Raw genomic sequence first — 22616 nt, forward strand, 5'->3', positions numbered from 1 at the left:
TAATTTGGAATTGTGATTACCTTCATGGATTCTTGTCAGATTATTTGACAGAATAATGTGCTTTTCTCTCAATCATGTAAATATTGTTTTCTTAAACAAGGAATGATTTATTTTGAGAATGGAATTTTAATTCAAATGTTTAGTTGCAGTGTAATTTGTCACATATGATGCTACATGTATTAATCAATGCAAGCATTGTTATTACAATTTATCTGTTAATGTAGTATGAGGCATGATTAATATAATTCTATGTTGATTTAATCTGTAAAGCCAAATGCATTTGATGCATTTGTATAAAAGAAAGAATACCAACAAAATATTCCTGAGGCATCACATTTAAGAAATTCTCCCGATGCAAAATTGATTTCAGAAACCTTTGATCTATTCAATTTTTATCCTGCATCATCATAAATAAACAAAAATGGTTGTTATTACTGGTTGTTATTAAACAATAATGACTTTTCATGTCATTCTACCACAGCATGCATGTATTGTGGCGGTGACAAACATGCCAGTAATTTATTGAAATATGGCTTCACTGTGACTTTCATTGGGTTTTAATTAAATTTTGCTGGCTTGAGCCGCTCCTCTTGAGTTGTAAAAGCTCCCATGCTTCTGCTGAAAAACCTGTCACATAGTACATCATATTCAAGCTTACAAAATCATCCACCAATAATGAGGGCCGTCCTTGCTCACTCTTAGGTCGAGTATGAAAAACATGGCGATGAATTCTGCGATGGAATTAAGCATGTGATCGAATTAGTGTGAAATTAATGGCGGGGACTCACGCCGATGCTCTATTGATTTGATATTGTTGATGAAAATTGTCATACAGATGAAACCTTCAGATGCAGCAGTTAGATAGAGGCGTTGGTATTTTGTACCTTGTGCGTGTTTAATGCCGGTGGGGAATGCGGAGGCTATTGCGATGGGGATAGTAGCTATAGGAACGGGTGTTAGAGAATATCAGCGGCTGCCTGCAAGAAGGCCTTTACTGCCATTGACAATACATTACAAAGCTCTTGTGGCCTTGTTGTAGGCAGCTGACAATATTAGGAAAGGTGAAAAAAATTTGTAGGTGTAACGAAATCCATGTCATTTTTTATGATATGCAGAAATGTACATAACTGAGCAACAAAACAAAAAAACGTACAAGGTAACATATACCATTTCCCATATTAAGCATACACTGATTATGTATGTATAAGCAAATCTGTATAGTTTTGTATAGTTTTTTAAATCCATAATTTTCAGAATGTTAGACTTTGTAGACAATTTAATAAAATGTGTGTAAAAGTTGATAACCCAAAGTTGGAGTAGAATTATGTTCATTCAACAGATTTTCCAGTGGATTTCAAGTTTTTAACCTCTGTATTCTCTTTTTTGTAGATGTTCAAAGATTTCTGAAAAAATACATTGTTTATTGTCAAAACTAATGTGGATGTATTTGTTGAAATGATAATGGAAACTCAACTTGTCCTATGAAACAAGATACCATTAGACCAGTCATAACAAGAATGGATTTGGATTACTGTACTCTTTTGTTACATGTAAATATTGACGAAACACAGAAAGACTATCAATTTTCTGCTCCACTTAATTTAGAAGTTGAGGGATGGCCTACTGTCATTTGATATCCCATATTTATATATGAGTACAGATGCAGGAAAACAAGTTAACCAATTTTTAAGTGCTGGATCGTTTTATTACAAAAAATTATTAGAAAACAGAAGTTGAACTCTTCTATTGTCAGATATTTCTCATTTTTTTAAACAAAAATTGCAAAATATATGTTGCAAAGTGAGGAGAGAAAGTTTTGAAAATCGACAAAGGGTTTGAAATATTAAATGTGTAAAATAAAGAGAAAGTAGTACTTGTTGCACAATGTCCCCTGGAGAGCATCCACGTTATCTGAAGGTGTTTTGGTTAATCGGTTCTGTCTGGCGGGAGAAAAGGAAATTGGGATTTAAACCTGTCTGAGGAAGAGAACATAAGCTTCTCAATATAATGCTCTGTCCACAGGCAATGTGGCACAGCTTGTCATAGTCTTAAACACCTCTTAATGGCCTTTATGTTCTCGGGCAATGTGTCGGCGTCATAAGGCCCTACCCGGCTGTTACAGTTGCACCGTTTTGGTTTAATAAACAGCTTGTACTTTCCATTGCTCATGTTAAACGGCTTGTACTTTCCCCTGCCGGCCAGATACCGTTCATTGACCCGATGTCACAATCCTGGGCAGCCTTTATGAATAGAAGCTTTCTTTGCTTGGCACAAAAGTGCTGGATTTCTACATCTATTTGCTCTTGATTTATTATGTTGCCCAAGTGTGGTTGGCTAGCACATTTCCCTGTCTAGCGTCTCCTTTGTGGTGTGGAGAGGCCGATGAAGGTAGGGAAATGGCGGTGTTGGGTTTCTAAGATGCCTTTTTATCTTACCGTTCCGTCCTTGGCTTGCATGTTAAAAGCAAGCCATTGGTCACGCCTTGTAGGTCATTATGGATTTCACCCCATTCTTCAACCATCTTGCCTTCTCATGTACTAGGAGGAGTATTGTTCTTGTGCAGGATAATGGATTCTGCTTGTTTACATCCACTTGTGAGACTCAGAAGGATTTCTGTGTTAAACGATAGGAAGTAATACTCTTTTTAAGCTCGTAACGGAAGACATGTTTATAATATAAATTTTAAAGTTAGAACTGAGCATTGCATGTAAAGTCAACATCGTCATTGCTTAAATTGTTTTTAAAGGGGTTCCTCTGGTATTGAAAGGATACATTTTTATGTACATCTGTATACATTGAGATTGTATGGATTCTATATAATGTTGATTTGTTCTTAAAGATTGATGAAATGTACTTTCATTAAAATCAAGATAATAGCTTTCACACCCTTTAAAATCCTCATCTATCCGATATTCCCAATTTCATATACAGGTATTGAAGAAAAGACAAGGGCATTTATATCTGTATTCTAAGAACTTATCATTGAAGTACTAAATCCATCATTGAAGTAACTTAACACAAGTAGGATAAATTATTCACTATTTCTGCCTCCTTTTGGGGCATATCATATATTATTCATAACTATCCTTTCCCCTGATGGTAGTAATGAATATCAAATGCAATATGTGGCACAATACCAATTTATTGCAACTATAACTAGAATAAAGTCATAAAGTTGACTTAAATACTGTGTGATGTATACTGAAGCAATTAATTTGATGTAAGTAGAAATAGTTGATGCTAATGCCCTTATTTTGTTGCAATGTGTGAAAAACTTACATGAAGGATGGACACGCTAGAATTTAATGATTCATTATGTTTTCTAATGATATCATACAAATTGAAAAGGTTTAGAGAAATTATGAACTCATAATTACTACAGTCATAATCAGTAAAATTTGATAACTAAATACTTCAATATGAGTGTGAAAGCAAGTTCATAATTACTAAGGACTAGTAAGTTGAAGTAAAGGCAAAACAAAAATTGAGTTGAGGCAGTATTTTCTCTCTCATTTTATGAATAAACATTTTTTAAACCCATTGAATTTGACAGTGTTTTCGTATGGATCTATATGTTGCAACAGTGTATCCAAGGGGTTAAGGCTGCCATAGTATAGAATTAAGAACGTTCTCTAATATATTTAGGGATTGCATGGATAGCTCGATCTCTTGAGGAATAGTAGCAATAAAAGAGGGAATATATGAATTATTTGAGACTGCATGAAAATATGCATATGAGAGCCCTGGATTCTTTGTAGATAAATCATTCTATATCATATGACTCTTCATGCATCCTTAATTTGCTGCGAGTTTTTGCTTTGTGTATCCAAAAAATACAGTGTTCCGTGCATCCTTGTGTACTTTCATTCTCTACAATCATTTCTGTATATGAATTCATATTTTCCTCAATTTCATGCATCCATTCATTAATTTGTTCATATCATGTGTCATATGGGATGAAGAAGTTTCAATTCAGTCTATTTTTACCTTGCCTATTTTTATGATATTGTTATTATTATTAAAGTACATGTTCAGGATAATACTGAAATATATGGAATGAAATTATGATTTATCTATGAAATTGCATTTCACTTTGCTTGTATGGAGTTATGAGACAATAAGATATCAGACCTTGATGTATATTTTACATTATTCTAAAGTCAAATTTATAAGAAAGGAAACTTATAACATGTACATGTATGTTCTCTGTTGCCCTTGTATTACTCTTCTCTAGCATCTTTACCAAGGATGCCCAATCCATTCCACAAAGTATTTTTATATAACCTCTTTTCTTGTAGGTATGAAGTGCTCCATAAACCACTCTAGAATGTATATGACCCATGGAAACAATATTCTAATATCTTTTAATCTATTTTTCATTTTCTCTACAGGCTGCAGCCTATGAGAAGGAGAAGCAAGCCCTGAACAGGGAGGTCTTGACGCTAAGCCAAAAGCTTTTAGACACCAAGTTTGAAATCAACAAATTGGAAGAGAAAAATGTAAGTTTTTTTTATTGATTCTTCATTCACTTTTTAATTATATTAAGCTCTTGTCATGGAACCAAAGCATCAAACTACATGTTCCTGCAAATGATGTGATGCAGTTGTAATTTCTTACAAATGTGGATCAGAGTTATGTATAGGTGATCAAAACCCACAATGGCATCTTGTGAAGATGTGGACATGGCGTATAGCATGCAGAGACACAGTGGTTTTTATTGAATTATGGATAGTTATACGAGTGGGTGGAAATTGATTTTGCTTATACATGGGTACATAATATTGCATGTTGTGTCTGTTTCATTTTATTTCTTTGGATTAGAATAAAATACAGCAGATTTTCGAAGTTTTGCTTTTTGAGGAAAGAGAATGTGATTCTGTCATCCTTGATTTTAAAAAGAAAAGAAAGACACTTGTGGTGCTGATAAAAGATCTAGAAATAGAGAGATAGGGAGAGGTAGAAAGAGAGGGAGGAGGGGGGGGGGGAGAGAGAGAGAAGCGAGGTTTGGAGAATGACAGAAAGATTTAGAATATTCTCATTAATAAAAATAAAAAACTAATGCCTTTTTGGACTTTCTTATTTCATGTTCTTTACAATTTCACCTACTTTTTTTAAGGTGCAGAGTTTACGATTCTTGAAGCTGAATACAAGCATGTTTGTTTGGGCATGAGTTAACTAAACTAACAAAGAGAATAGATTGAAAGAGAGAAAGAGAGGGAGAAAAAGGAAGAGATATAGAGAGATGTTTTGTTTGAAACTGAAAATGTGAAGAAATCATCTGACTCAGATTAAATAGCTTTGGACCATGCATGCATCCATGAACGGGTCGAAATGCAATTTTGCATGACTTTCCCAGCAGTACAAGGCCTTGACATTTTCGAAAACCTCTTTTTCTTTCCCTTCGGCTTTCATTATCATTGTAAAATGACTCAGTGCACAATACTTCTCACATCTTTGCGGTGAAGCAAGCAAACCGTGAGTGGTGCATTTGTCACTTGGTGCATCAGAACAAAATGTCAGTGGGGTAAGAAAGTGTGTTTTATCACACATGCTTAAATACTGGTAAGCGCTTTTTTCTTTTAAGGCAGCTCACTGTACTTAGACAACGATGATTGGGAGACTATAAGTTTTATTTTCACATATATGTATATAACTTTAAAAAATATATAGCCAGCATATTTGCCTGTACACTACAAAGCATTTTAAATGATACCTGCTGGGAATCACAAGAACTTTAATATTTCCTATTCTTAAAAACAGAGTTAAACCCTTCTTTAGCTCTCAGCAGTCGATATAAAGAGCAAGGTGATCTACATGTTATATTTATCTTATTCATTCTGAATAGCACTACTATAGAGTAAATGCATCACCTAGGTCTGCTATTAATAGGATCCTTCACATCTATTCATCAAAGCAGCAACCTGTAGATCGGGTGCCCACCAGACACCGATGAGAATATGTGTCTTTTCTCCTTCCTGTGCTGCATTATGTGGTCGGTCGGTCAGAGATGATGCATCAGGTGACGAAGGATGACTCATAGTACATCGTCTGGGTAGAACTTTATACCAAAAGTGTAATTTGTGTTAAAATTGTTGAAAGCCTGCATTTTATGGGAGACGTTTGTGTGCAGTGCCTCAATGTGAAATCCACTGATTGTAGTTATTCTTTTGCAAACTGTTCTCTTTCGTTTTTCTTCTCTAATTTCTCTCACTATTCCTTATTTATTCCGTCTTTTTTTCTCTCTCTCTCTCTCTCTCTCTTTATTGTCTTTTTTATTTTGACTGCACCTTCTCTCTCTCTCTCTCTCTCTCTCATGCCCATCTTTTTATTTCAATTTCCTGTCCTTTTCCTTTATTTTGTCTTGATTATTATTGTAACCTCTGAACAGAAATGAGGGTAGATTCTTTTCCTGTAAAACAAATTACCTGTTACACGGTTACAGGTATCACACTGTTCTTGAAATCATTTATCCCTTGCAGCCATTATTTATTCATCCCGATTCATTTTAGCATGTCATCCACACCAAATAACAATACATGGGGAGAATATTGCCATCATTCTTGCGTTAATGAGGAAATTGATCAGAGTAATTGATGGGTCGCCACGACTAATAAGGTAACATGGACATAATGCTACTCTTATGAGCAACATGAGCAAGAACGTCTTTAATAGGCTTTTTATCATGCAGTGAGAGGGGAAAGGAAGATGGAGAGATATAGAGGGAATGAGAGAGATAGAGAGAGAGAGAGAGAGAGAGAGAATGAGAGAGGATGAGAGAGAGAATGAGAGAGGAAGAGAAAGAGAGAGGAAGGACAAGGAGAAATAAAAAGAGATAGGAAGAAGACAGACAAATAGAGAGATAATGAAAGAGAATGTTGAGATGGAGACAGGGAGAAAGAGAAATTAAAGGGAATGGGACATTGGGTAGTTGGAAGAGATGGTGAGGAAGAGAGAGAAAGAGAGAGAGAGAGAGAGAGAGATTGTAAAGAGTGCAATCTGGAAAGAATGAGATGATTAAGAAAAATGAAAGAACAGATAAGACAGTGTTTAGAGGGAAAGGGAAGCGGGAAAGAGAAATAGAAAGAAGTGTTGAGAGAGAGATCCAGACTACACAGAAGATGAGAGAGCAAGAGCTATGGAGAGACAGACAGACAGAAAGAGAGATGTGGAGAGAGTTTGTAAGGAAGAAGAAATGGTAAACCACAGGCTCGATCAGAGTATTCCATCAGCCTCACACATACGCTATATAGAACATCATTACGATGAGAGCCCTGGAGAAGCAGGCAAGTGGAAACATTAGAAGGACATGTCGTATTGTAATGCACATTTATTCATGTTTTGACAACCGTCTACGATTGATCTACCGTCTTATCCATCCATCTTTTGCACTTGCCATTGTCGTCTGGGCCATTGTAGCTTCCAAGTATTTTTCACGCTGGGAAACTGATATCACGTATGGATTAAATTAAGTCTAGGGATTCGGATATGCAAACTTGCTTTTTAAATTCTCTAGCAATAGCCGTGTAGCCCGTGTTCTCTGTATTAAAATGCATTGAATCAATTAGAATGTATTATTAGAGATGAAACCCTAAAGTGTAATCTAATCTGTCATCCCATTTGTGAGGAAACTTCAGAAATTAGCTTTGAAATTCTTGAATGTTAAGTTGCAAATTGGTCACATTTCGTCCTTGTTTTCACGAAGTGACGGTAGTGAGGAAAATCGTAACGCAAAGTGAATGCAATTTGTTTTCACTACCGTCACTTCGTGAAAACAGCGACGATTTGTAGAATCAAAAAGCATGTATTCATAGACGTTGAAGGAACTGTTGGGTGAAGCTACCGGTTTAATGTTACCATAAATAATATGTAATTGAAGTATGATGTTAGTGAATGAATCCAAAAAGAATTTCAAAGATAATACTTTTTGCATAGTCTCTAGGAAAATGTCAAAATCATTACTGAATGAATGGAGAAAAGGAATTTTAAGCAGTATTACAAATGAAAATTGGTTTTGTAGTTTTGTCAAGAATTTGAGGATGGAGCTTGAATAGATTATAATTATTTTTTAAATCTCCAATGGCAATCAAATGGCTTATGATGTAGGCACAGTGGGAGTCTGACATGGAATCTAGCTCATGTACGTAAAGGGAAAGCTGTGGTAGAAAGCCTCTTGTAAATTCAGAACCTTTCTGTACCAGGAAGTTTAGGAAGAATAAACTTGAGTAGAAATTTTCCAATTTTAATTGTATTTATAAGTGCTTTTGCATTTTTGTTATTGGACTTGAATCAATGTTCAACTGTCCTTAATGATTATTTCTGTATTGAGGAAGATAGGCCAGATAAAAAAAAATAACAAATTTATGAAAGGGGTCAATCATTCCAGTTTGATTGGAAAGTAAAGAACAGGATTGTATGTTATGTAATTACAAGGGCATAGAGAGAATGATGACATTTAATGTATCATCATTAAAACAAGAAATATTTGTAACACTAAAAAAACACACCTATTGTTTACAACTTTATGTGATGCTTTAAAAAAATACTGATGATAAGGATACAGCAAATTACAAGTTTAGATGTATATATAAAAACATCCTTTCTCTGAAATAGAATCAAAGTGTCAAAAAGTTGGATAGTGGCGATATGCCCTGGTTTCGTCAATCATAATTAGTGAGGTATGAACAGGGTAAAAATAATGGAGAAACCGGAGATGTTTACATCGTTCCGAGATCTCCCTTGGCAACCCCAATGACATCTCTGACATCCGCTTGGTGGGATGTACCTGATCGTGTACATCAAATCAAGTTATGAAGTCAACAAAATGAAGGGATTCTTAAAGGGATTTCCTTCTGTGGGGAAAATGTGTGAATAAGAAAGATTTAGGTGTCAATCTTAGCCTGAAGCAAAGTCATATGATGAAGAAGTTAAGGAAGAGAGTGGGCGAGAGAGAGAGGGGGGACGAGAGGGGATGGAGGGGAAGTGAGGGGAAGGGAAAGTTAGGAGAGGAAAAGACAGTGGGTGAAAAAGAGATAGAAGATAGAGATAGACAAAGATAATAAGAGAGAGAGAGAGAGAGAGAGAGAGAGAGAGAGGAAGAGAAAGAAAGAAAAAGTAGAGGTGGGTGGAAAAATAGGTACGTACATGTTTAGAAAATTACATTGATGTATACATAGGAAGTGACATTGATATAGATAAGAAAGTGACAGAATAAACAGGAAAAAAAAATTCTGGAAAGTAAGAGGTGAGCCAGACAATTTTTTTAACAAGCTGGATATGTGATGGAAATCATTCAAATTTGTCTCCCATTTCCTTTATTTCTGAAGAAAAACCCCATGAATATAGATGAAGTAATTGAATATGGAGCAATTACGTTATGAGTGTTGTATTTCTATTTCCCAAGAGACTGATGATAAGAGGCTGTCATTCCAATCGTGACCTCGTTTGTTTTCAATTTCATTGTCTGCTGTTGATGAGAGGGAAAAGGGTGATTTGTCTAGATGCACTTATCACATGCCGACTGTTCATTTTACTCCCACAGGCTGATAATGTAGTAATGAAGATGATTAATGCATCTAATACTATGTTTATGGTCCTAGCAGCCTTTAGGTAAAGCATAGTACTAATACCCAGAGAGCTAGGACAACAGGAATAAAATCACAATACATTATATAGAATACTAATTCAAAATGATCTTCAAAATTAAAGCATAGATGATAGATGTAGAAAAGTTAGTTCCTTCGAGAGATATGAATTTAAGTAGGTTTTTGATATGGTTTAGAAAGTGTGCAGGGATGGAGAATACTGGATATAGGGAGGCAAGCAATTCCATAGTTTAGGAGTGGCGAAAATGAGGTTATCGACTACTTCCAAAGCACCACTTCTGTATAGTTAGAGTTAAAGTTAACTTTATTTAATGTTTCAGTATATTCCAAGATAAGTTGTACTCAATAAGGGAAGCAAGGTGAAATTAAAGATCAGTTTCATTTGAGGCTGAATCATAGCTTTAGTTTTCTTATTTATAAATTTAGTAAAGTTTAAGCTCAGTTTTAGTTCAAGCTAAATTATGGCTTCAGTGTCCTTAATCTGTTATGTTTTAAAGCATAAGTCGGGCTAGTCATAGATGAAACAATCGCCACGCAGAATTTTTCTACCCCAAGCACAATTCTATCACATGATTCTTGGCATGAACTGTAACTTCGCCAAAGACACAGATAGATTCAAAATTCATGTTGCATGTGAAAAAAAGAGCAAGAAAGGGATACATCTCCCATCTCCAGATAACACCCAAGCCATGCATTCTGCCATATCCAGTCACTCTGATTAAGCAACGCAACCCCTCAGCGGCGGGGGGCGTGGGAGTAGAGAGGTGTTTTCTTTAGAGCTGAACTCGACACATCGGGTGGTGGGGACCAAGATACGATTTGATGAGTCAGTGGTGCGCAAGGAGCCACGGGTAATCGGTTGAAAAAGAAATCAAAAGCGTCAGGATAAATCATAGTCTTTCCATCTTGCGTACACCTGCATTATCACGTACATCTATATGATCCGCCATCGTCCATCTTGTGCAGCCATTGTTTGAGGTCGCATTATTCGACCTTGAAAGCTTTGTAAAGAGCTGGAATTGGAATTGAATTTAGTTGTCCTCGGCTTTTTAACAATTGATGAAAGAGCATTGCAGTGAATATTGTAAATGATGTGCTCTATAATAGATGATACATGCTTACATTCTATATTATGTTTTAGGCAAGTAAGATATTGAACCATCTGACTTGTAACATTGAAAATCAAAAGTCAAAATAGACTGCCTTTTTGAAATTCATCATAAATGTATATCATTATTATTATATGATTAAAAGGAAATTTGTTCTATGTGTGTTCAAGAAGGTAGGGTATGCAATCACTATTTTAATACTGACTGATACCTTTAATATGACTGTTGATTGCTATGAGGAGATAATATGTGTATGAGACATGTATCTAAGAGAAACCGGCCTACAGAGGGTTATTACAGGACACTCATTAAGATGGAAATCAGATATATGGTTGGAGGCTGTCTTTCTTTGAAAAAAGAAGGTTCCAAGTCAGATTTGAAATAATATGTTTAGCTATCTGGTGATGGTAATGCTCTTACGTTGCAGATACATGTATATATGTACGTGTATACAGTTTGTATATGAATATACAGCATAAATCGAGCAATTTTGTCTCTTACTTTGTTTCATTTTGATTGTGTAAGCTGTGAAATCATTCTGGCGAACAGCCCTTTACCTCTGTAAAGCTGAATTAAAAGGTGTTGGATAAAAATAGAAAATAAAAAGGTCGTTTCACATTTCTACAGAAAGTCCCAATAATCTTTGAACAATATCATACTTCGAGTGCTCTTTCATAACGTGCAGCATTAGTGTGGAGATACTGTTTGATATAGTCCATAAGACATTTTTTGTAAATGGAAAGTACTTTAGTTTTTGCCGCTGTATTCATATATATTGTCTGTTCTGAATCAGAAGGGCATTAACTCATATTTAAGGCACAGATATGCCCTTAGTGCTCTCAACCACCACTATCAGCTGTAGATATGAAAACACTCTCTCATCAAACTTCAGGAGATATTTTTTTCACGTGCCAATTTGATCTTTATTTGAGTGAAAAAATTCAGTGGTGATGGTGGTTTACCTGCTAGGTATGTACGCTTTTGAAAAGAAAACTTCTGCGGTTTATTCTCTTTTAAAACATGACTTTTAGTGACAGCCACGAAGGTATGAATTGAAAGAGATTTGGCTGTTGATTTGTATAACGATAAAGATACCTAAGTTGTATGCCAATCAATTGTGGAAAGAAAGTGATATATGTACTTTTAAGGTATGTACTTTTAAGGTATGTACTTTTTGCTGCATGAACTCTTTATCTGCTTATAGTTCTGCCACAGTGGACTTTTTTTCACATGCACAAAGTATATACAAAAAAACAATATGGCAGTCTACGGAATCAGTCAATGGGGAATAAAGAGTTAGCATCCATTTTGTTTTTACGTAATGTGAGAGAAAGAGAGAGAAAGAGAGAGAGAGAGAGAGAGAGAGAGAGAGAGAGAGAGAGAGAGAGAGAGAGGCATCAAATGTAATTCACAGGCACAGGTATTATTTCTTACCTTATGAACAACATGTGTGAATGAAGAAAAATTAACTTTTACCCCATAATCACATGATTGGGTTCAGGTGAACTAATGCTTAGCTTTATATGTTTCAAGCATCACCCCAAAAAAGAAGAGCTTTGTGAAAATTACTATATGGTGTAATGTATGTCATGTTTGTGACTTTTGTGACTTTAATTGAAGTGACTTAATCAATAATTTAATCATGTTTACTGCTTAAATATGTTAAAAGTTCATAACCTATTTTAATATAAGCAGTATACCTGAGAATATAATAACCATAGGAAATTTGTACATGTATGCTAAGTGACAGTTATCATTCAAACTTATTTATGTTCATTTTTTATTCACACAGAATCGATACAAGAAAGATTGTGATCTAGCTGTACAGCTGCTACAGTGTACACCGTCAGGGGCATACATGCAACATAAAGTTAGCCAGGTAAGTCGTCATTATCATTATCTTCATCATCATCGTCATCATCATCATCATCATCTTCTAAAGCTAAAGACCAGTTATGGTCATGCGATTGCATTGTGAAAGAAACGTTGTGAAATCGATCAGAAAAGGTTGATCATCAAGCATAGATGTACTGCAAGGTTCTGGAATCATCAAAATGATAAGAAATTTGGCCAAGTCTTCATAAAGTTAGAAGCACTGTACACAGAAAGATGTAAATGGGACTACACACACGTGAGCGACACGTGCATTTCATATCTCTCAACAGGCGAGATACACTAATTTACCAAATATATCAATTAGTAGGCGGTTTCCCGTCAAAATTTTTATCATCATGTAATATTCAAAACATATTCTTTCACATGATTGGTAATAAGAGCTTCCATTTCATTTTTTGAAATTGGGGCATTTCCAATATTGGTCTTTACCTTTAATATTCACTGGGGTCCCATCCTTGTGGGAAAGTGGTTAGGGCTTCACAATATTATTCTCCATCATACTCTTATTTGCAGCTGAATGGAGAATAACTCAGAAAGGCCATAGCCCTTGTGACTCCAAACAGACAAACTATTCACCCCTCTTTTCAGTGGATGGCCTCTCTTTCTCCTCCCTCCATCCATTCCTTCCTTTCTTTCTCCTGCAGCTCATGTTACCAGTTCATCCATATACTAACATATAACATGTAGACCTCTGATCAGAGGGTATATAGTACTGTATTTCAAGAACCAGTGTTACAGTCACTTCTCCTTCTCTTCCCCATCCCTGAATAATTGTCCACAACATGAGTTTCATTAGAAAAGCACTTCCCCAGATGGTGATAAAAGGATATAGTCTATTTCTTTAAAGCATTTTTAGATAATTTCATTGTCAAAAGCAGTTATATGTACCAAATTATCTACTGAGTTAATTTTCAAGATTTTATGTACTTGTTACCTATTTCATACTAATTTTACCTGATGCTAGTTCAATGCCCGATTCTACCTTTAACACCCTTAATGCCTTCTATAACCATACTTGGGTAATTATGAAAAGAAGTTGGTGCATGGAAGTGACACGATATAGATAAATCCTGTAACTTGAGCAAATGCAAATGTCACTCGTAATCATTCCTTAGTAGACGTTACAAGAGCTTCCGATGTGCTGGGATGATGGTCATGATACGAGTCCTAGACACTACAGTTTTTCCGAGCACTTGACGATGTATTCTTGCTGCTGAGCAATTCGGTGCTCTTTGTTTCATTACCCGCAGGAGAATGTGGAGTCTGCTTTCTTGTCAGAATTTGGCTGATGGGTGTACAGAGGGTTGATATTGCTCTGCTAGCTGTTCTCTTTTGTGGAAGGATGGGGGGGGGGGGGGGGTTGTCCAATCTTTAATTATGAAACCATTTGGCTTATATACAGACAAGAATCCTGTGAGGCAATAATAGACATTCTCCTAAGGCCCTATACCAGGGATTTACAATAACTTTTTCACAAGGGAGGGGGGGGGGGGGGGGTTCCGGATTAAAATTAGAGGGCCCTATGTGCACTAGAACCCTGTTAGTGTTGAGCTCTGCCCATGAAACTGTGCAGTCTGTAGCTGACAATGTACATATAGCAATATAAACATTAAAGGTACAACATTGTTGTTGTTTTTTGTACAGCTTGCATTTGTTTTGATTCTGAATTGAGGTTCAATTCATCGAATCCCTATTCACGTTACCTGGTACCTTTAGGCTTATCACTTGTGAATGGACCACTGTGAACTGTTAATGAAATCTGTATTGATATAAGGGAAAAACAACAACAATTTGTCAAACTATGAATTATAGATGAGAGTCATGGTAGTTAAAACATGCATTTGCAACTAAAGTATGTGCCCTTTTCCCAAGTTTTGTTTTTTAGGCACCTTGCTACTTTAATTACACTCTTGCTTATTGGACTTTCAAATGATATGGTATGATTCTAATTCATTATTTAAAAAAAAAAGCAAAGGTTAGAAAAATGTAGAGATGTTAATGCAACCATGCTCTGCTCAATCTGGGTCATGAGAGACAAAGAAAAAGACGAAACACAGCCCAAAATCGCTTGCAGTGCAGATGCTTGATTGGATCTAAATTGAATGGTCTCAAACACTTCCTTAACAGATTGAGTTGCCTCAGTAGGATTGGATTAATAGCAATTAGATTAGCTACTTGAGATTGCCAATCTAATTACCCAGATTCTCTGTAGAGCACCCTCGTCAGTCACAGGTCTTATAGTCTCTGCCCGAGGCTGTCACAATTCAGCTATTCCAATGTCACCAATTTTCAATTGCTAATCTCAATTAGATCTCATCATGCATGGATTGATGTCATTTTCTGGAAGCCTTACTACCATAATTAACTTAACCTTTGTCCTTGAAAGTATTCAGGGTGGAATGTTATGCCCTTTAATTTTTAATTTTTGTAACCTTTTGCGTCTGTTATCTCTAGGTACCAACTTATTTATTTCTTGTAAAATTGTATTTGATAAAATTTGACAGTGTACCATGCAGGTAAAAATGGGATAATATATAGAAGTGATTTCTTTTGGTGGTATTTTTCATGTGATGATTTTTAGACATGCTTTTTTTCTCTCATTTTAATAACCACGCTCTTATGACATAGATTGTACACCAAAAATGGAAGAACAGATTCGTAGTCCTGAATATTTGTAAAATTGAGATAATCAATAGTGTATATTTGCATAATGCAATAGTTGTGAACTTTTTGTGTCTTTACAGCTTCCACAAGACCTGCAATACTTTGTCCACCAGATCATGGGTGAGATCAATAAGGGTGTGTACCAACCCTCAGCAACATCTCCTACAGAATCCAGTAACCATCCTCTACTAGGAAGCTCAGGAACTTCCATCTCTAATGGCTTGATTGCTGCCAGGACCTACAACTCTGTCCCTGCCCACGTGGTGGCACGGGCCATGCAGCGCAGGGAAGAGGAGGAGAAGAAGGAGATGGAGAAGCTAGTACCGACCACAAGAAAACGAAAGGTTGGGAAGGACGGTGTCGTTCTGCTGCATGACAAGGGAACGCAGACCATCACCAGGCCGACAATGAATAAGAAATACTCGCTGTTGTGTGTGAAGTGCGGCATGACCATGAAGGATGAAGAGGAACCCTCTGCGGAGCCAGCCGTTGAGAAGCAGAAAGAAAAGGAGGAAGTGGTGGAAAAGAAACCAGAGCAGGAAAAGCATTTGTTAGTGGATGTGAGCATTGAAGAGGATACAGAGCCACCTCCTGTCAATCTACTTGATCTTACAGACACTCCACCTCCCAGGGTACCTTATCCCAAAGGTCCGTCAAACACTAGTCTCTTGCTTGACTTGCTTGATGGACCAACGGATGATGCACCTGAAGCAGAGAAGGCAGCCCAGGAGCAGACACTTGTGGATTTGTCTGACCTGGTTATAGGTGTCCCAGAGGAGATGAGCCATCCCTCTGTTGATAGCCCATTGAGCAACGCCACTTCCCCGCAGGATGCTGCAACCCCTGCTGATTCAGGCATTTTTGACGATGTCTTGGCAACCTCTAGCGCAACCACCCATACCTCTGATTCAGCTGCTTCCAGTGACATCGCTTCTCTTGAACCCGAGGCGGATGCTGCAATGAACGTGTCAAGACGAAGCACGCCCTCTAGACGGTTGGGTTCCGAAGGCGACGGCAGCCCACAGCACAAAGTCAACGGCGGTGGGGCATCCAGTCCATTAGCTTCGCACTACAATAGCGATTCCGACTCCAAGTCAGCTGATGGACAACATGATGATCCTTCAAGCCCTCCACCAAGTCCAGTCCGAACCCCTGTGGATAAACCGGCACCAAGGCATCCAAAGACCTCACCTCCTCCACCTCCTACATCAATGACACCTCAGACGACCAGTACATCGACGGCCATCGTCAAACCCAGAATCAATGGACAAATAAATGCTGGTGGAAGGCCAGGTAAATTAGCCAACAAAGACGGGCCAATGAAAGACAAGCCGCGACCCATCGGTAGTGCCTCCGCCAACCAAGCTGCACCTATCGGTAGATCAAAGGCTTCGTACATGCAGACGAGTGTGTGACGCTACGCTAGGGTCTGTGTAGAGTAGTAATGGTTAACATGCATATATTGAATTGAAATCATGATTGCAAATTTAGCAACTTCATTAAAGACAACTCTGATACTCGATGCTTGTTTTTATACCGCGTAGTTCAAGGATTTCATGTATGTTTGATGCCACTTTGATATGTACTTAGACATCCAAACAATATCAGGACTCTTTTAACCGTGTACTTCTATATGTCTCATTTCCATTCCAAATTGATGCAGAGTGTAATCCCCAAGTATTTATGTGGAAACCATTCTGTATCATTGTCATTTGTTTTAATATCTATTGTCATCAATGCAGATCTAGCCCTTGAAACTTGTAGGTAGAAAGTAACATGTGAAGTTTGCTTAGATGCTTAATGAAATGTAATTAAGACTTATAAAGAAGACATTGCATACTGCAGCAGAAAGTTGTGTGTAAAAGCAAAATATGCTCTTATTGATGTCATGTATGGGATTTCATAATGTGATAATAATGATATCGAGATTTATATTGTGCAGTTACTATGTGAATTTACTCAACTGCACATTGAAAAATCAGTGAAAGTTTCATTACTATATGAAATAAATTTTCTACTAGGGTATTCATCTACTCATTAAAACTTTAATTAGTGTTATGGCATAATACTAGATTTAAATGCCTTTGAAAGGAGATGGTAACAACCATTTTTAGATCACTAAAAGACATTTCTTTTACTTCAAGATTTTATACTGTGTTACAAGCTTCTTGTTTAATCAATTTTGTAAAACAGTTTTGCTAATCCTCTCAGGCTTTACTCTGCATAGGCACATGGACAATTGTGATGCAGCTCCAGATATTTGTTCTGTGTTTATATGCAGGTTAAACTGTGAAATAACGACAAAAATATCCCCAATGAATGAAGTGTCAAAGACACTTAAAGCAAGAGTAGTTCTCCTATTAATTATGAATGCAACCACGGTGGAATGCAATGTGGCAGGTCCTTGCTTCTCATCAAGCTAGGCATTCTAGTTTATCTCTGTTAGAGTAATCCACATATTCCTTTGTAACTGCCTGCTCACATAAATAGGTGATGATAGTTAGGTGTTGATTGTGAAAATAGATCTAGAAATAGAATTTCTATACAGATTACAGAGGCATAGAGGATTTACCTTTTGAGCAACAACCATTTGATATGCATTTTGTTTACTTGTTCTAACATGTTTTCATTGTAATCAATCTCAAACTCCTTCATCATGTACTCTAAGATGAAAGTATGGAGCAAAACCCATGTATTTGCATTGTTTTTGTTTTGTTTTTTGTCACAGGCATGTTCTCTCTCTCCCTTCCCCTTACTCTTTCTCTCTCCGTGTAATATATATCTATGTATATATACATGTAATATGTTTCTCTTTCTCTCTCTCTCTGTTTCTCTCTCTCTTACTCTCTCCTCTTCTCTCCCTGTCTGAGTCTGCTTCATGATAAATTACCACGTCCATGACTGTTGATGCATCGTCATCGAAACGAGAGACAAGTCAGCACCTTTGAAAGAGTATTCTTGCCGTGGGCTGCAGGCAATCAACTTAATGGAAGTGTCGAAAAGCATTCTGCGTGCCGTTTTGATGAATTGCACTGCTGATCCACATGGAGAGCCATGCAGCCAATGCTCCATAGAGAATGCACAGAGGGTACCTAGAAAAGTTTGGATTTAGCCCAACGCAGAGCGCATTGCGTCCTGTAGTGCCAACTACAGCCATGTAGCGGTATATTTCCAGGGAAAGTGTGTAGGAGGTAAAATTAATGTCTAGAGACGTACAGAAATGTATTTACATCTGAATGCAGAATGGAGTTTCCAGGTACCTGTCTGCAATGGGTAGGCCTAGTGTAAGAGATTAACTTGTTGCATCAGTGAGGACGTGACTTGTTTGTGGGAGGTGAAAGCTGATTGATATGGTTGGTGCAAGTGAGATAAATAATATATCCCTATCCGTCTATATTCTAGAGCAGCATTTTCAAGAATGATGTATTGATTTTCTCTAAAACCTAAATGCTGTCTTGAATTGTAGCTGAAATATTACAAGTGCTAGTCGTGCAGAATTGAAGATCACATCTCATTGTTATGATTATGTACAAAGAGAAGTGTCTCCACTTTTCTCTGTTTCTCACTTGCTCTGTTCTTGGTATTGATTGTAATCTCTCTCCAACTCTCTTTTCCTCCCTCTCTTTCCCTTTTTCTTGCTCTCTTTCTCTCTCTTCCCCTCTCTTCCCTTCATCTTAACAACTTTACAGATTGTGTGTCCACTTTCTTCCCCTCGATCCTAAAGTCTTAGATTTGTACCCATCAATAGTGGTAGGGACCTATTCTGTGTAAAAGATTGATTCATCATGTAAGTTTACGGAGTACAACTAAAAGCTATGCTAGAAAGTAATGAAATAAGATGTTATGTGTTTAAAAATCATGTATCGTTCATAGAAACAAGAAAAAAAAGGAGACATTGTAAAGGTGTATTACATTTCTTATTTTAATGGCATGTTCTACAATGGAGGATCTGGATGAGTTCATATTAGCTATGCAAAAAGTGATTATAATGCCAATAAACATTGTATGTTTGAAAGATGGAAAGTTGTGTTGAGTTAGCCAAATGAAGAAGAGACAAGAATTTTAATATTTTTGGTATTTTGACAATTACGTTGTAAATTTCTGTAAATATGATTGATTGTAAACTGATTATTTATACTTGGTAGTCTTTCATTAGTCCAAGGTTTTTATGCAAGGAATTTCTGCACAGTTCATTTGAAAAGAGTGGCGCACATTTGCCCCTTGACACTAGATCAGCATAGACTGTATATTGGAGTTTAGTTTTAGCCTACATTATCAGTTGGAAATTTAAGTTTTTAACATGGAGTAAGACACAATTTTGGGGCATTATATGTATATATTTATTTTTACGAATATACCAATTTGTATAAGTTAAATAGTTTTGGCAGGTTTAATATTGGGGTGGACAATTTTCTTTTCATTTAGTGTTATCTGTTACATTTTGCTCATGTATGTGTTCAAATTCTGAACCCATCATCCAAGGTTTGAGTGTCATTATGTATACTAGATAAAGGGAATGGGACTGGCTCACTTTTAAAAAAAAATATGTTAGGATCCACTTTTACTCCCAGCAATGCAAACCATCTCATATGACTCGTTGGTTAGCAGGTATATACTGTTGATATATCTCAATCTACAGCAGGAGAAATCATGCCATTGATTACTATGCTCATAAACATGATCATCTCCATCCATTAAGGACCAATTGGGGGTTTCACTGGCCTATGACAATAACAAGCCAGTACACATCCTGTTTTCTATGTAATCTTTCTATCAGAAAATTTAGAATGAAGGATCACAGATTTCTGGATGTTTACCATCATAATTTGCATTTTTTTTTTTTGGGGGGGGGGGTGGTTGGTGGGATTCCTAAAACAAACAAATAGAAAATAAAACTTTAGAAATAAATTTTCTTCGAAATCCAAATTCCAATTTGTTTCTGTATTTAAATACTTAGTGTCAATCTTTGTATTCACTGATTTAGAAGGATATTGATAGTGATGACTTAAAGGGAATCATTTGTCAGTTTCCATGTGCAGAAGGCCATAATTCGCTGACACCAGACTTGGTGGAAAAACCATTAATGGGAGTACAAATCTGCACACAGCAAACCCGTAGGCCAGTCAAGAATTGCCCCTTATCTCTCGGAGAGTCTAGCTTCGGATCCCGCTTCGGATCGGGTGAGGGAAAAGCAAAGAATTACCGGTCGAATGGTCATAAAAAACTGAAGGCTAACCCTGGTGATTGACAACTACTGAGTGTCTTTAATATACAAATACATTTTAGAATATATATTCACCTTATTCCAGAATGGTGTTTGGCTAAATCTCCAATTCAAAATTTAAAAAAATTCCTGTTGAATAGAGATATAATTTCTTTTAAATAGTTATGTTTGTATATCTTTTGCTATTGTGCACTCATGTCTATACATATGTATTTTGTTTCATCTTCTGTACATTTTAGTTTACAATTTTGTATGAATATCAGTATTACCAGCAAAATGCATATATTTGGACTCCTATGACAAATTTCATTGTTGTAAAAACCCTGTCAAATATTTCAGTACTCTTCTAGAAGCATTTCAGTTGTTGGAGAATTTACTTAATTTTTATAGAAGTTTGTACGGATAATTCATTACAAATTTCATTGTTATATGATGGGGGTATTAAAATGTAGCCAATTTAACCAAAATTAAAATGAGCTTTGATAGATTTATTCCTTTAATGATTTCTTAATTGTTAGAAACTCATATAGATAGTAATACCTAACAACTATTTATTTACTAAACGAAAAACAAACCTTTTCATCATAACTACCAAATTAACAGTGTCCTATTTTTACACTAGTACTTAATCATATTTGTGTGTGAGATTTATTATTTACTATGTTTAATCTGTGTATAGTGTATTCAGTTTTTGCCTGCCCTCATGTTAAGTATATATATTGAAGGAAAAAAAAAGAATAGTGGGGTCATATGGTCTGAATTTTATTTGCAAAATTGTATTCATATTTTTTATTTCAATGTGTACATTATGTTTTGTATATAATTTGATGACATATCAGAGAACATTTTTTTAAAGATGAATAACAAAATATTGAAATATGTATACCAGTCCTTCCAATGCACTCTCTAGGACTGAAATAAATGGTCAAATGGTAACAAATCTGTCTCATATTTCAAAATGTTTATGTATAAATATCTGTTTTGAATCGTTGATTTGATTTCTTTTTTGTGTGTAAATGTATGAAGGGATAATAGTAATTTCATTGTCAAATAGTCAAAATAGTAAGTAGAATATAATAGCAGCTAATTTCTTAATTTGGGTTATAATACTAATACCATGATATTAACATTTTCTACTGTTATTGAACTTGTAACTGGGATACAGTAGTGGCTTGGGGAACATTAATCAGTAGTATTCAAGTACCTAGAGTAGAAATTAGATTAATGTTACATATTTTTTCATGCAATGTAACAAGGTTGTTTTTTCATATTCAAGAAAGAATTGCAAGCATTTGCTCTCATAACTGGTGATATAATAGATGTTTAATAAGATATGATGCCATTACGAGTAGAACGTATATTCTTCCCACAACCGCTGTAAAATACGACTACCAATTAACACAACCGTAGATATTACCATCTTGTATCGTTCCTTTCTAATCTATGTGATTGTATAAGGTGTGTAAAATTCACATTTGAGAATCTGATTCATCAGCAAAATGTTAGTATGAAAAACTGTACCGTATGACATTTCTGCACAATAAAAAACATGAATAATGTATAGATAAACCATGGATGAAAGAACTGTGTCTAGCTTATTTCTGAATTCTTGTATTTTTAATGAGTAAAAAAGGTTGCAGATAAATGCTGAGGAAAGGAATGGAGTTGAATGTCCAATATATCATATCATTGATCAGTTCACAAATGTATCTGAATTCATGCATACCCTTAATATACCTTAGTCACTTCCGACAAGACAGACCAAAGGATTGGTCGGTGTGGAGTCAGTCTGGCGGTGTGACTGAGATATTACAGCAATGGTTGCTAGCTAGCTCACATAGCTTGTCAGAGCATTGCCTGGCATAGCAAACATATTGAAGGCATCCTGCATTTGTGAATTGAAACGATGAACCAGGTGAATAGAGTATTACAATATCCTCTTTCTGTCTCTTTTCCGTGAGGAAGAAGTACATGTATGAATAGATTTGAGGACAGTTGTGTACTGTTATGAAAGTGTCAAACTTGTGAGGAAAATCAGGATGATTTTCTTCGTCTTGTGGACGCTGAATAACTTGCTCAAGAGCAGTCTACTCTGTGTGGAGTGTAGATATGTGACAGGAA

The 22616-nt window shown here is 36.1% G+C and overlaps 1 protein-coding gene across 2 annotated transcripts in view; it reads left to right on the forward strand.

Moving 5' to 3' along the window:
* Nucleotides 1-22071, forward strand: part of LOC100889010 (tight junction-associated protein 1) — a 101550-nt gene extending 79479 nt beyond the window's left edge. For both annotated transcript variants that reach the window (XM_011677353.2, XM_003723400.3), the window contains 3 exons: nt 4392-4499; nt 12504-12590; nt 15352-22071. In XM_011677353.2, coding sequence (XP_011675655.2) covers nt 4392-4499; nt 12504-12590; nt 15352-16686 — 1530 coding nt within the window. In that variant the 3' untranslated portion in view covers nt 16687-22071. The remainder of the gene's footprint in view (nt 1-4391; nt 4500-12503; nt 12591-15351) is intronic.
* Nucleotides 22072-22616: the final 545 nt, after the last annotated feature.

This window comes from Strongylocentrotus purpuratus, unplaced genomic scaffold, assembly GCF_000002235.5.
Source record: "Strongylocentrotus purpuratus isolate Spur 01 unplaced genomic scaffold, Spur_5.0 spur5_scaffold_5, whole genome shotgun sequence".
NCBI lineage: Eukaryota > Metazoa > Echinodermata > Echinoidea > Camarodonta > Strongylocentrotidae > Strongylocentrotus > Strongylocentrotus purpuratus.